The sequence below is a fragment of the Bombyx mori genome, chromosome 4 (assembly GCF_030269925.1).
Source record: "Bombyx mori chromosome 4, ASM3026992v2".
In the NCBI taxonomy this organism is placed as follows: domain Eukaryota; kingdom Metazoa; phylum Arthropoda; class Insecta; order Lepidoptera; family Bombycidae; genus Bombyx; species Bombyx mori.
Window position 1 is genome coordinate 3,976,825 of NC_085110.1, and position 15,425 is coordinate 3,992,249.

The 15,425-nt window shown below is 37.5% G+C and overlaps 1 protein-coding gene across 2 annotated transcripts in view; it reads right to left on the minus strand.

The window, feature by feature from the left end:
• Positions 1 to 6,307: 6,307 nt before the first annotated feature.
• The window catches only part of LOC101741073 (homeobox protein aristaless), a 116,396-nt gene continuing 107,278 nt past the window's right edge, over positions 6,308 to 15,425 (minus strand). For both annotated transcript variants that reach the window (XM_004929143.5, XM_038010548.2), the window contains exons 4-5: positions 10,055 to 10,251; positions 6,308 to 9,083 (exon numbers count right to left, since the gene is read on the minus strand). In XM_004929143.5, coding sequence (XP_004929200.2) covers positions 8,762 to 9,083; positions 10,055 to 10,251 — 519 coding nt within the window. In that variant the 3' untranslated portion in view covers positions 6,308 to 8,761. The remainder of the gene's footprint in view (positions 9,084 to 10,054; positions 10,252 to 15,425) is intronic.

The following is a 15,425-nucleotide window of genomic DNA, read 5'->3' on the forward strand; positions in this document are numbered from 1 at the left end:
TTTTTAGCCTATTTTCAATTTTATCATAAATATATATTAATAATACACATGATAACTTAATTTATGTTCCAAAGTCTAGACACCAAGTTTGTATTTAATAATGTTCGTCGATTAATAAAAAATGAGAATTGATTAACTGTGGGCGTGCCGGCGCTAACGAGAATGCCCGTTATCGAGTTTGTTTAATTAGTTCGTGTTCTACCTCCTTTGCGGTGATGGTGACCTGGTACATTGGTTCAGTACGCTTCTGGTTTTTAAGCAACGGTATTATGTACGTATTGATGTTGAGAAATAAGATATTCTTGCGGTCCAAGCAACGGCGTCCCCAAGCGCTTTTTATCGCCGGATCTTCTCACTGGGTCGCGTTTCCGATCTGGTGTTAGATTCTGCGAAGCACTGCTCTTGCTAGGGTCAGTGTTGGCAACACTCCGGTTTGAGCCCCGTGAGCTCACCTACATATGTTAGGGCGAAGCTGAAATAGCCTCTCAAGGCTATCAGCATAGGTAGGAAAAAAAAAACTAGCGATGGCAGTTTACTTAATCCAATATAATAGCGTTAGCGTTTGAAACTGAGCTTAAATGCACAGTATAGTAGTACCATCAGCGTAAATAGGAGTCCATTGAGTTTCTTCCGGATTTTATCAGTGGGTCGCAATTCCGATCCGGTGGTAGATTCAGCGAAGCACTGTTCTTGTTAGAATCAGTGTTAGCAATACTGTCAGCTTGAGCCCATGAGCTCACCTACCGGTCCGTGAGTAGATAGAATAACCCGATTAACGATTAGGCCGGGATTTCTTAATTCATAAGTGTATTGTATTTTTTAGATTTGTATAATTCCGCTTCACTACATAGTATAAAACAAAGTCGCTTTCTCTGTCCCTATATCTGTCTGTCCCTATGTATGCTTAAATCTTTAAAACGCAACGGATGTTGATGCAGTTTTTTTTAATAGATACAGTGATTAAAGAGGAAGGTGTATTAATATGTATAATAACATCCATTAAATAGTGGAGAAATCAATAGTACATCATATTCCAATTTACAATTATTCCGATGTAAATGGGCCTTCGATCACGTTTCAAGGTGAGCTGCGTGGAATCTATGGGCTCCCTGGTCTTGGAAATATCGAAATCGCCTTATACTCTTTGTATAATATACCACATTTAGTAAAATATTTTTTTGGAAAGTTCAGAAGTACCTACTTCAATGGTTTACGTAAATATAGGTGGGAAAACACGGAAAGTGCTTTTATATATTTACATTATAATTATATCACAGCGAAATTATTTTTCTAAATAATTTTAATGTCATATTTTGTGTTCTAGTTTTTATTGAGAGTTACTTAATCAATGTATTCACAAATACCATTAATAACACTAAAATACAATGTATTCTCAAATATAAGAATTGCCACGAAAATATCGATTCCAAGATTGTTTCTCAAAATTTAACAATAAAATAATAGCATAAATTCAGCAAAATGTCGTTCTAAAATCTGACCGGTTTTCTTGTTCTGCGTTTCTACAGTGTATCGAAATTCGTAAGGAAAGTGCTTATATGCTTCCTTTTTGTAACTATACTGAGACCTTACAACTTATATCTCAAGGTGGGTGGCGCATTTACGTTGTAGATGTCTATGGGCTCCAGTAACCACTTAACATCAGGTGGGCTGTGAGCTCGTCCACACATCTAAGCAATAAAAAAAAATAAAAATAAAAATGGTGCGACCGTTTACGATACTTACGATTTTTTACTGGTGGTAGGATGTCTTGTGAGTCCGCACGGGTAGGTACGACAACCCTACCTATTTCTGCCGTGAAGCAGTAATGCGCTTCGGTTTGAAGGGTGAGGCAGCCGTTGTAACTACACTGAGACCTTAGAACCTATATCTCAAGGTGGGTGGCGGAATTAACGTTGTAGATGTCTATGGGCTCCAGTAATCATTTAAGATGAGGTTGGCCATGAGCTCGTCCATCCGTATAAGCAATAAAAAATTATAAAAAAAAACACAATGTACAGTAGTGGTCATATAGTTTTATGTCATTACTTGTTTGCAAAATGACTGTAAATCATAGATTCTCTTTGATAGAACTTTGTGTAGTGCTTAAAACTCATTCGACTGCTTTACAGCCGGCTAGTGAGTATTCAATCTCACTGATTAATTGTTCTGTTAAATTATTGTTTATTTTTTAATTAATACGAGTAAGCCTGGAACAAGGAACAATTTGTTTTAAAAAAAATATTCAACATGAGTATTATTAAGTCAAAACTGTTTTTAGATGCATAAATCTAATTGTTTCCTAATTCAATTTCGTGTACAATTTAGAAAGGTTTTCTTTGATATTGTGGGAATGTCAACTATCTGAATCTGGATGGAGGATTCAAGTTAGGAGATATACTCAATGATGCGTATAATGAATCAGTGTTCATCATTAAATCAGGAATCAGTTATTAATCTGATATATTTTTTAATGTATTCCATTTAATTATGTGCTCCTTGTCAATTACGGAGATTAGTATAAGGACACATTTGCTTAGAAAATCGGTCAACTAACTTTTATTTAGGGAATTCAATTTACAAAGTTGCATGACTTATAGTTATCTAGACTGGACGCTAACATGCTAATTTCTTAAATATGAATTAACTTTTATTAGTGTTATGGTTTTTTGTGAGGTTTATAATTAAATTTAGCGGAGATCCAACCTATGAAATGATAAACGAATTAAAAACTAAGTTTTGTGAATCGGTCGAAGTAATAAGAATATAAATATTTTCTTGATGAGCGTTTGTTAATTAATGATAACTAATATTGTGTGTTATTTAGGCGTATCTTGATATCTTAGATTATGTACTAGATGTGTCTAAGAATTCGTCTGCGTGGGTTTTTATTTATATCTTCAAAGATTATTCGTCATAAAAATTATATATTATAATTTATATACAACCTTAATGATTTATATAGTTAAAACTTCATGACGTGTAATATAATTCCGACAATAAAAAAAAAGCCGTTGGGATGTTTTTTGAGTTTTGTGTCACACAGTCTTATAGTTATTTAGTGATCATTATAAGGTTTTTCGCATTGATTTCATGCCTTCAATTGTTTTGTTTGCAACTTTTTGTTAATTTTCATATAATATACATATATGTATGTATATATCGCTTATAACTTGTTCCATACACAAGGCCGACGGCTGTGGGCGTTCCCACACAGATGAGTTTCAGAGGATAAAAATTCGATTACAATTGAATTAACCCGGTCGGTATTTATTTTTCATTAATAAAATATCTGATAATGAAACCAATTTATTTTAAAGGTAAAAATCAACTGATTATTTTGATGAACATACGTGATTCCTTTTTTTTTTTTGTTTAAAGACAATTTACGAATGACTTCCACGGTGAAGGTTTAATTTTGTACTGAGGCAAACCGATGCGCCTTGTTTTTGTTTTTGTTAAAATCTGTGACAACAAAGCCATTGTCATATTATATAATACTAGCCGTACTCGCTCGCTTCGTTGGGCATTAACTTTATTATTTATTGTCATTATTATTAGGGAGTCCAACACTAATAGAAATATTAGCCTATCCATTAAGTACATGTATTTTCTACATGGATACCAAGTTTTAAGTCAATCGGATGCACGGTTCAGTAGTTATAACGGAACATCCGTAAAAACCACTGTAGATTTATATATTAGTATAGATGTATTATATTGGATATAAGTGTATTTTAGTGGCCATGTTTATAATTATTTGTATATATGAATTTGTTTATTTATATAGATTTTGTAATTATGTAAGTATTTTTGTTATGTCCTTAGATTACGGTAAACACCCCTACTTCCAAAACTATCTCCGTCCAAAGGTTGACCGGAAGAGATCGCTTTCAGCAATAAGTCCGCATATTGTACTTAAGTTATAAGTTTATTTTTTCCATACATCAGCCCGGTGAGTTTCTCACCAAATCTTCTCAGTGGGTCGCGATCGCGATCCGGTAGTAGACGTATTCGTGAAGCAGCTGACCTTGAGATCTTAAGCTTTTTTTGCTTAGATGGGTGGATATGCTCACGGCCCACCTAGTGTTAAGTTGTTACCGGACTCCATAGACATCTACAACGTAAATGCGCCACTAACCCTGAGATATGTGTTCTAAGGTCTCAGTATAGTCACAACGACTGCCCCACCCTTCAAACCGAAACGCATTACTGCTTCACGGAAGAAATAGGCGGGGTGATGGCACCTACCCGTGCGGACTCACAATACGCCCTACCACCTGTAATTACGGTACGGTTAATATAAGGCACATTAAGGGAAAGTTTCGGTTATACCTATTACTGTGCATGTAGTTTGAAAAAATAAGATATTCACAACGAAACGTGACCGGGTATCGTTAGTTAGAATTGAAAAACAATTTATAATATTTATTATTAATTTAAATACGTAACAGAATCGAATCCCGATCGTGAGTCACGGTTGTTCGTTCGTTAGCAAATATGTAATTGATTTTTTTTTATTTTTTTATTTTTTTTAATAATTAATGTTCAATCATAATTTCTGACCAATAACGCTCTGACCTGACCAGTTTATTGAATAGCATTTTAATTAGATACGATTAAATTATTAATGAATGTTTCCACGTTCAGATGAACGATGCTTAGCAGATGTAATAAAAATATTTGATTGATGGTCGTTGGCTGTTCGCTTCTTCCTGTTTAAATTTAAGTAATTAAGAAACGATCATTACGCCCGTCGGTTTTGATGTGTGTGTGTTTGTGTGTGTGTGTGTGTTTTTTTTTTTTAGGTAATTCCATTTCGTTAGATTTATTTTTTTTCACTAGAAAGACGAACGGTCCACCTGGTGGTAAATGGCTACCAGAGGCAGATAGATGTTACAACATGTATGCTGCCTTGAGATATCAGGGCACGGCCGAATTGTATGTCCTAACAAGCTTTCAAGTACTGAAGTTGGAAGCCTTATATACAGAACCCATTAAAATTATATTTGGGGTAAAAAATGAAAATTGTTTTTATGTGTAATTATATTAAAGCTTCCTCGAAAATCCTCGACTCCCTTACTATGTACCGAAATGAAAGGTCTACCTTACCTTACGTTGCCACGTACCATCCGGCTTTGGAATGAGCTCCCATCCACGGTGTTTCCCCAGCGCTATGACATGTCCTTCTTCAAATGAGGCTTGTGGAGAGTATTATGCGGTAGGCAGCGGCTTGGCTCTGCCCCTGGCATTGCTTTAGTCCACGAGCGATGGTTACCACTCACCATCAGGTGGGCCGTATGCTCGTCTGCCTACCAGGGCAATAAATAAAAATAAAAAAGACCTGACTTTTGTCGTAATTCAATACTTTTGCGTAACTGTAGAGCCAATCTCCGTTTCGGAACGCGTGATAGATTTGCGTTCGATATTGACAGATTGGTATTGGTAGTCCCGAGCGAGCTCATCATCATCGGCCTGTATCTCTCCACTGCTGGATGTAGGCCTCCCCCGTAGTCCGCCACAATAAACGATCCTCCGCCTTTCGCAGCCAATCTCCGCAAGTCATTGGCCCAACTGGTAAAGGGACGCCCAACGCTGTGCTTACCGGTACGTGGTGTCTAGTCCAGAATACGTCTGCTCCATCAGCCATCGGTTTTGCGACACGTATGTCCGGTCCAACGAGCGAGCTCATAATACAAATTATTTCTAATCCTTACACCATTACACTTTCTCTACGCGCTCGTATTGACAGCGCGCATCCCTGCACAAACCGCCCACTGAGTTTCTCGCCGGATCTTCTCAGATGGTCGCGATTCCGATCCGGTGGTAGATTCTGCAAAGCACTATTCTTGCTATGGTTAGTGTTGGCAACTTCTCTCAGGTTGAACCCGTAAGCTCATCTACTAGTACGCGCGAAGTTGGAATAGCCCCTTAGTCTACCAACGATTAGGTAGGAAAAAAGAACTAAACTATTAAGATTTTCTTTTCTCTTTCTATTTTGCTCCTAGTGCAATAATTGTCTTGTTCAAGATCTGTGAAACGAATTAGTGAATTTTACGTACAGTTTTTGTGTTACATACTACTACTGTTATTTAACCATTTCTTACCATGAGATTGTACTTATGATCATGGTGCTCGCAACTGCGTTTTAATGTCGCCAACTCTGTCAAATAATAGTGAATGTGATTTAAACTGTGAATGTTTATAAAGTATTTTTGAAGATATAAAACTCTGTAATTTTTATTGAATTTGTACGAGACCATGCTTACCCCGTGTCTATTTGAAGATATTGAATGAAACTTTACCAATATTTATTGTCAACATCTTTATTCCTTAAAAATCATGCGACGTTTAAATACATACAAAGGCACCGGATGATGCTTGAGAATTACCAAATAAAAATAAAAACTTAATATAATAGCTTGTTTACCGACTTATAATTACAATAAATAACAAATAAGGCAATTTATGTAGTATTGGACGGATTCGTAAGTAATATATACAACGTAATTAGCAACGTTGGAAGTGAATACCACTTTTTCTTGTTAAAGCGTGTAAATTGAGAATCTTCCTCCATTTGTTCTATTAGAATATTAAGTATGAATTATTACAAATACCATCTTAATATCAATGTGTAAATTGAATTACAAAGGAAATCGATTGATGAATAATAATAGCATAAATTAATTCGTTCGTTTTCTGGAAAATATATTTGAAAATCTCTTTCTGTTCATACTTTTCGGAAATTGTTTGGGAGAGTATTATTTTCATAATAATATATTGTTCATATATTTACATTCGTACAACTTTATATTTTGTTAACAAAACGAATGAGTATTTGTAAAGTAATTTTGACATCTATCTATGTATATAAAAATGAATTGCTGTTCGTTAGTCTCGCTAAAACTCGAGAACGGCTGGTCCGATTTGACTAATTTTGGTCCTAAATTATTTGTGGAAGTTCAGAGAAGGTTTAAAAGGTAAATAAATATGAAAATGCTCGGATTTAAATAAAAATAACAATTTTGTTTTTCCTTTGATGTCCCCCCCCGTCGGACGGATTCCTTTTGTTTGTTTTAAGTTTATTTTTATACAAAAGTTTGGGTCTTTTATTTATCGATTGAGGCACTACGAAGTCTGCCGGGTCAGGTCAGCTAGTATTGTATAAAATTAAGTGTCGATTTTTTTTTACACATACGTTCAAATGACTATTGGTCACTAAAAATCGTGTCAAGGTTAGTTCAAACCTGAATTCAGGCCCCGATGTCGTTGTTGAGACACTGTTCAAACGATAAGTGTGTTTTCACTTCCTACGTATACAAATTAAAAACAATTAAAACAATTTCTTAAAACTACGTCAAAGAAAAATAATATGCTGTCTGTTTTATTATAGTCTCGGACTTTATACACTGGACGTTGAATCGCAAAGGAATAGTGGCAATAAAGTTCATTTTTCAACGATCCCATTTCTATGTTTTAACACGATCCGATAGGCATCTTGATAACAAAATTATTAAATCCATTAGCGCCGGCGTTTGTGTTCATAATATCTTTTATTTTCGATAATATCTAATGATCTTACGATAGTTTCTTCAATGCTAAAAGATTTTGATGTTTTTTTTCTTTCTATTTAATTACAAAACGAATTATTATATCCCAGCCGTTTAAAAACAAAATAAGTCCGATTAGATAAAGATTCCTTCGCCTATAAAATTTCTGAAAAAAAATATACATATATTCGTTTTTCAAAAACTCAATGCTGTGGTCTTAAGACAAACCGTGAAAATACTGATCGATTTTATCGTTTGATTTAAAATTGTAAGAAAAATCAAATTAATTTAATATTATGAATTTAAAAAAATAGGGCCGTAATGTAACTTAAATGACATAGTTAAATGCGTGAAGTTACAAACGTGTACTCTGAGTGAAGTTTGCCGCTTAAGTTTGTTAACTCGGGTTAAGCTAGAAACAAACCCACCGCACGTCCCAAGGAGGTTGAAGAATTAAAAAAAACTTTTTTTCCAGTTCCTCAAGTCGCTTTTTCGCATTAAAAGTGTACAATTTCCAAAAATATTCGAATTTGAGTTAATATGCGTAAACATTTGGTATCACTAGTGTTTTTGTCATAAATACTGGCAAAAGAACGTAGTTTAGTTTTAAATTTTTTTTTTAATTTACCTATGTTTTGACTACTATTAAAAAAATTAATACATAATTTTATCTTACCTTTAAAAGACAGATAATGTAACTGGTAAAATTTAAAAATTAATATTGCAGATATGATTAATATTAAAAATATAACATGTTAAACCTTCAAAACACTGTAAAATTAGTAAGTTTTGAGATTATACACTTTTAATGCGAGAAGACGAAGTATGTTTTCTACTATACAAATCTGTAAAACAAGTTTCAACTGTTTTAACGTATATTAATAAGCTGACTGGTTGTTAAGTGCTTAAGTCAATTACAGATTACGAATGCCAAGTGATTGGTCAGTCTACTTAGCTGGAACTTATTAAGGCGGCTGAATTTGCATCATATTCGCTGATAAACCACGGAAAACTTAAGTAGTGTCTGCCTAATTTGTGTTCTAATAATTACCTATTGATTATAACAGGAAACATAACGTTGTCGGTAAGAATTCTCAATACTAAAAATCAAAACCAAAACCAACAGTCTTCTCCTATATTAAATCGCAGATCTGGCTAATTAAGACCTGGGTATTCGTTAAAATTGGTCTTCCATGTTAGGATAACAGTCAAACTCAACTTATGAGGTCGCTATGATGTCGCTGCCTCAATATCTCTAATCTTAATTCGTGCTCCCGAGCCGCCATCCTCAGGGCTGCGATGCTCGAGCTTCTTCTCTCCACTTCTTGAACCGGAGGCTGGTTAGGAGGAGACTCGCTGCCCGGAGATATAGGAGGAGAAACAGGAGGCGGATCGGGAGATTGTCGGGGAGGAGCTAAACCCGCGAGGAGGGAATGAAATGGGGGGGAACTCGTATAGAGTGGGGCGCTGAACATTGGTGGTCGTGGAAGTGGTGCACCGAGATACTGAGCTCCAAGTACTGGACCCCCAGCATACCTGTTGGAAACACATTTGTTTTAGGTTGACTATTACTTTTGTTTATAAATTATTAACTAATGACATGGTCGAATTTACGGGCGTTTTCAAACTGCTTCAAAAGTTAAATATTATAGGAGTATTATCTCTCAACTCTTTGGCGTGCCATGTAGTCTGATATAACCAATAAATGTGTTCTGTATCATAACGGTCTGATAAATTTGAAAGGTATTTTTTTTATTGCTTAGATGGGTGGACGATTTCACAGCCCACCTGGTGTTGTGGTTATTGGAGCCCATAGACATATACAACGTAAATGCGTTACCCACCTTCAGATATAAGTTCTAAGGTCTCAGTATAGTTACAACGGCTGTTCCTCCCTTCAAACCGAAACGCATTACTGCTTCACGGCAGAAATAGGCGGGGTGGTGGTTGGTGCCTACCCGTGCGGGCTCACAACAGGCCCTACCACCAGTAAGAATCGTATCGTTGTACGATATCTACTTACTACATAGACAAGTCCGCGTCTCATCTGGGTTAAATCATTACCGAAGCTGACAGGCTCCGAAGCGTCAATGTCGCTACCCACTTTGAGACGTGGAACTCTTAATTGTATAACGGCTTTCCCAGCCTTGTTAACTTTATAAAACTAGACATAAATATTGTCGCCGATGCGTTGTACATCTATTTATTTAATTATTTAACTTAATGCACAGAAGTACAATGGCGGACTTAAGGCCTGAGGCATTCTCTACCAGTCAACCAAGGGTTGTGTAGAGAATCCTGGGGTAGGTGCATAACTTAATGTGAAAATAACCAAACTGATAATAATACTTCATACATATATAAACACATACACGGTATATATATAATCACATAAACGGCGTACACAATATTATATCATGATAATAATATAAAATTTACACATATATCCATATATAATCTCTATCATATACTCTTATATTCACATACATATTCACATATCTACTCACCTAAACGAAGCTAAAGCGTTTGTATCGAAGGGCTTCCTGAAACCAAACCCTAGTTGTGTGAAGGGGTTCGGCATGGAGGCGACCACGGAGGCGGGTGGGGCGGCTCCCGTAGCGCTCAAGTAAGGATTGTAGGGGTGTCCCTGGGGGCCAACTTTTTCCTGTTTCCTCCACTTCGCCCGTCGATTCTGGAACCAGACCTGCGAAGAGAAGTACACAAAGTCAGTAAATTTCAAAATGTCTTATTTATTACTAGCGACCCGCCCTCGCTTCGCTTCGGAAACATAAAATTTTATTATTGATAGCTGAGTCCCACGATGTAATCCGCGGTTATTGTACCGTGGATGACGCCGCGAGACTCAAAGCTAGTCTAGTTACTCCTTATATCTTTAGCTACCTATCAGTGCAAATTTCATCAAAATCGGTCCAGCCGTTCCAGAGATTAGCCGGAACAAACAGACACACAAAAAAAAAAAAAAAAACACACACACAGCCAGACAAAAATTGTAAAAAATGTTATTTTGGTGTATGTACCTTATATATATTCATATGCATGTAGTAAAAAGCGGCTATTATTACAAACAGATTCACCAATTTTATTTATATGTATAGATATTTACTAGGTGATGACCGAGCTTTGCTCGGTTTTTTTTTGTTTGATAAATTGTGTTTTTTTGAAATTATATTTAAATACAAATTAACACATAATGATAAAATGATTAAATATTCCAAGATCGCTTAGGCATGCTTAAGTGAACACGTGAGTTAAAAATACATAAATAATATAAATAAACAAGTCATTTTCTTGGTCTAACCTTAAACCAAACGCTCATTGGCTTCGGGTGGCTTAACAACGCTATCTGCTGAAGTAGCTTTAGTGTTACTGTGTCTTTAAAGCAGTTAGTTGCTCTCAATAAAGAATAATAGTATTATTATTCGCCAGTAGATGTCGGGAAAAGTCATAAAGTTGATTATCGATAAAGTTGATTATTGAAAACAAGAATAAAACAACATTATCTGAAAATAAATCGTAGCTAGATCGATTTATCGCTCCCGAATATCCCCCCTGTCTACTAAATTTTATGAAAATCGTTGGAGCCGTTTTGGAGATTTAAATTATATATATATACATATTTATTTGTCAATGCCATATTTTTGTCAATGTCAATGACATCTGGCAAGCAAAGGACGAGGAGAGCCGTAGACCAGGATCAGTGGCGTTAGTTGGGATATATCTATGTCCAGCAGTGAGATGATGATGCCCACTTCATTAATAAAACACGTTCTTTATCTACTTTTAATTCATTGCTAAAGAAAAAATGACTATTTCCTACAGAAGTCAACTTAAAAAAATTCCAGTCTCTAGTTTCTGATTATTATTATGTATATTTATTCCGTTTTAATTAAAAGTGGTGCTACCTTACATTTTAAAATGATATTGAATTTATTTTCCAGTAATCGTTCTAGTGTTTTTATACAATTAGTGTTAATTTCAAAACTTTACTTACAACAAAACGTAATTACTTTTTAAGATAATAAAATACGTATTTGTTTTTAAATTGGTATCTATTATTTTAAACATTTATCTTCAATCTCTCGAATTGTTTAGTTTTCAATTAAAATATACAGCAATAATTTATTTTAGTAATTAATGTAACGTATCAATAAATTATTGGTATGCAGTTAATAGAGTCATTTTTACATTATACTTTATAAAGTGGGCACCTGTTGTTTGCTAGAAACATTCGTGTTTTTGTCGCCACATATAGTTTGTTGAACAACTACACATACCTCATAAATAAAGGAGAATAGGAATTGTCTTGTCTTATTAATCAATGACTTTTATTTTCCGAACCGGATGTCATCAAATTCTCGTAAAATCTTGGTGATTTTATTAGAAAATGATTTATAGTCTTGTTGTGTAGTTTTTAAGTTAATTAATAATAACTATGTCATTGGGTTCCGTTATAAAAAAAAATTACAAACAAAAACGTTGCTTAAAAAATAGGTAAAAAATAAAATATATTTTTTTTATTTTTTATTACTTTGATGGATGGATGAGCTCACAGCCTACCCGGTGTTAAGTGGTTACTGAAGCCCATAGACATCTACAACGTAAATGCACCACCCACCTTGAGATATAAGTTCTAAGGTCTCAGTATAGTTATAACGGCTACCCCACTCTTCAAACCGAAACGCATTATTGCTTTACGGCAGAAATAGGCGGGGTGGTGGTACCTACCCGTGCGGACTCACAAGAGTTCCTACCACCAGTAACAGTAATCGACAAAAGGCAAAGGTATCCAATTTTCGTAATAGATATTTAGATTTGTCTTTATATCTTGTGATTATTACGTGTTAATGCCGCATGCTCAGATAATTTTTAGGTTAATTACACATTAAACCATTGAATATTAAAATTGAAGTAGTCAAGAACAATGACGGAATGTGAATTAACATTTGGATAAACATTAAAATAGAAATAAGATGTTGTTAATTGTATATAGATCCGTATACGTTTGTAGCATTAGATTACACAACCTTTCTATGTTTCTCTTTGATTACTTCAAACGAACCGCATCGGTAATTGACTGATGTTGAATTTAAAATGAATTTCTTAATTGTAGCTTGTGTATGTTTCCGAGATCGGTGATTGAATTCAAACGTCACGTCATCCCTACGTATATTATAGTCCCCGGCACGTAACTTGGCAAGAGCCGCTAGATGCGCAGAAGTCGTTTTTTAGGTCTTTTTGGTTGTCAAGCGGGACGCGGGGAAAGACGTAGCACCGTTCCAAGCGCGCGATTGGTGAGTCAGTCAACCCTGCCCTCCCGCACCACGTCCACGTTCCGTTCGCTCCCGGTTACACATGCGCCTACTAAGTTGTAGGAACCCTTTGTTTATATTGAGTTTTTGTAACAAGTTGTTATTATTGTTTTAAATTTAGTTTTTGTTACGAGTGTTGTTTGCAATGCCAGGACCAAATACCAATGACCATATAGTCGATTCAGTCACTGAGCGTTTTATTATTTACGCCAGTGACGACAGCGACTCTTCGTTATGTCGACGATGAGGAGCCAACTCCTTCCACTAGCTCAGGTGCTACCATAAATTTAATCCAAGGGTAGCATTATGAGAAAATGATAGTGACGACGGCGACACATAATTTTTAATATTAAGTATATTTTTTTAAATAAACTTCTTAACTTTTAATTATATTTTATTTATAACACCTAATACACTTCACGAATTCCTCTCTTTTCTTTAACTTTCTTCTAAACACACAGGCTTCAAAATAAATTATGGCAAATAAAAAAATTAATAAAATAAAATAAAATTATATGCGGGCAATAAAGGTGACCATTTTTTTGTTGCAATGTGCACTATGCGCGACATTACCCCCCTACTACACGAAAACCTTGCCAACTTACGTGCCGCTTACTATACTAAGCTTAATTAAGCATTTAAAAAATTCACATTACAATGTTAACTCGATTCGCAAAACTCGATTTGTAACCCAAGATATTAAAACCATAAAATATTTATGAAATACAATATTTATGACTTCAAAAATATAACTCACGAAACTGTCCGGTCATTATGTAAACTGTTATTTTATGGCAATTTAAATTAATTCACTTATGATAAACGTATCGATGTAAAAAGTACGAAGCTCGTTTCTGTAAATGTCGTTCTGTATAAGTAATACGCGTACCATTTTAGTCTTTAAAGCTGCCGACGTAAAAACGTTTTTTGTTAAACATTCTTTCGTTCCTTCAATGGTCATTACCGATATGACTACCAGAATGTTTAATGTGTAATTGGAAGCAAACATGTTGGTGGATGTTGGACAAAAAGACACCGCCTTGGCCCAGGTGCCGTGCTTAATTTCCCGGGACCTGGGCGGGCCCCCCGGTGCGCACTCTGCGTGGCCGGGGGCTCCGTCTGTGGGGGAGTTTTGCTGGACTTCCACCGTGGCGCGTCCGTAGGTGGCGGATAACGGGATCCTCTGGGCGACATTCCCAGAGGTATCGTCCGATCTTTTTCGTTGCAAGGATTCTTAGGTTTAGGTCCTAGGTATAGGGTTAGGTTTAGATGTAGATTAAGGTCCTAGGTATATGATTAGGTTAGATGTAGGTTAAGGTCCTAGGTTTAGGGTTAGGTTTAGGATAGCTTAGATAGGCTTTGCAACGAAAGAGATCGGATGACGCGGACCAAAATCAGCACTAGGAGGAGCGGAAGGACTGCGCTCTCCACACTCTTCACTAAGTGAAGAGTGCTCCTTCTGGAGATCGCAGCTTCCGACGGCACTGGTTCGCCGGCCTGCCGTGAGCGGTGGCACCCTGTGCCCCGTAATCGTGGAAGTGAGTCAGCGCTGCATTTTCGCAGCTGCTGACCGCTGGTTGCTATGTCCCCGGCTTTGGCTACAGGGGAACGCCCCCCAGATATGGGGGGTACCGGTTCGCCGGCGTGGCTTCGTGGTCGCTCGTTTCGAGCGTCGGGCGGTGGTCTGCCGAGTTGCCCTGTGCACCCGGTGGGCTGCCGACCAACCCGTAATCCTCACTGAGTGGGGGGCGGTGGCCGCTGCCGCAAGGCACGGGGTCGCGAGGACGTAAACCTCTATAAAAAATACCCCAATCCCAAGCTCCGATGCCCGGCGAAGGGATGAATGGCTGGAGGGAGTCCAGTCCCGAGGGCATCACCTGATCCCAGGGGACCTCACCCCTGGTTAAATAAGAAAGGAAAAAAAATGAACATGGACAATTGCGAAACAGTATTACCCCAGGAGGGTACCTCCCGCTCAGCGGGAGGAGAATCCCTCCGTGCCTCCGAGCAATCGGAGGCACGCTGCCCCTCGTATTCTGGGGGGGGCAACAATTGCCTAGAGGAAGGAGGCGGCAGCACGAGCCGCGAAAACGATCTATTCGTGCACCCTGAGCGTTGCGACAGTGCACTCTCACTGCGCTCGACGCGAAGCTCTGCGAGGGGCTACGCGTCGAGTGGTCGAGAGTCGCCGCTTTTGCTCCGGAATACTACCGGACGGCTCGCCAGCAGAGCCAACGCTGATGCGAAAACTCGGAGGAAGCGGAAGACGGTCAAGCGACCAGTGACTTCCGCTCCCTCCGACTCCTCGGAAATTGAACCCGCGCCCGCCAAGTTTTTGGCGGTCGAGGAAGGACCGGCGACTGTTGCGGCGTCGTCCGCCAAAGAACAGGATGTTCGGATAACCTGCGGCGGATTGGCAGCCGGCTCGCTGCGAGGCGGGAGAACCCGTTGTGGGAAGGCCGAACGAGGCAGGGAGGGAGAGGTTGAGCGGTTGTGCCGCTCCCTTATGGAGACTGAACCCACTGACCTGCACAAAATCTTCGATATC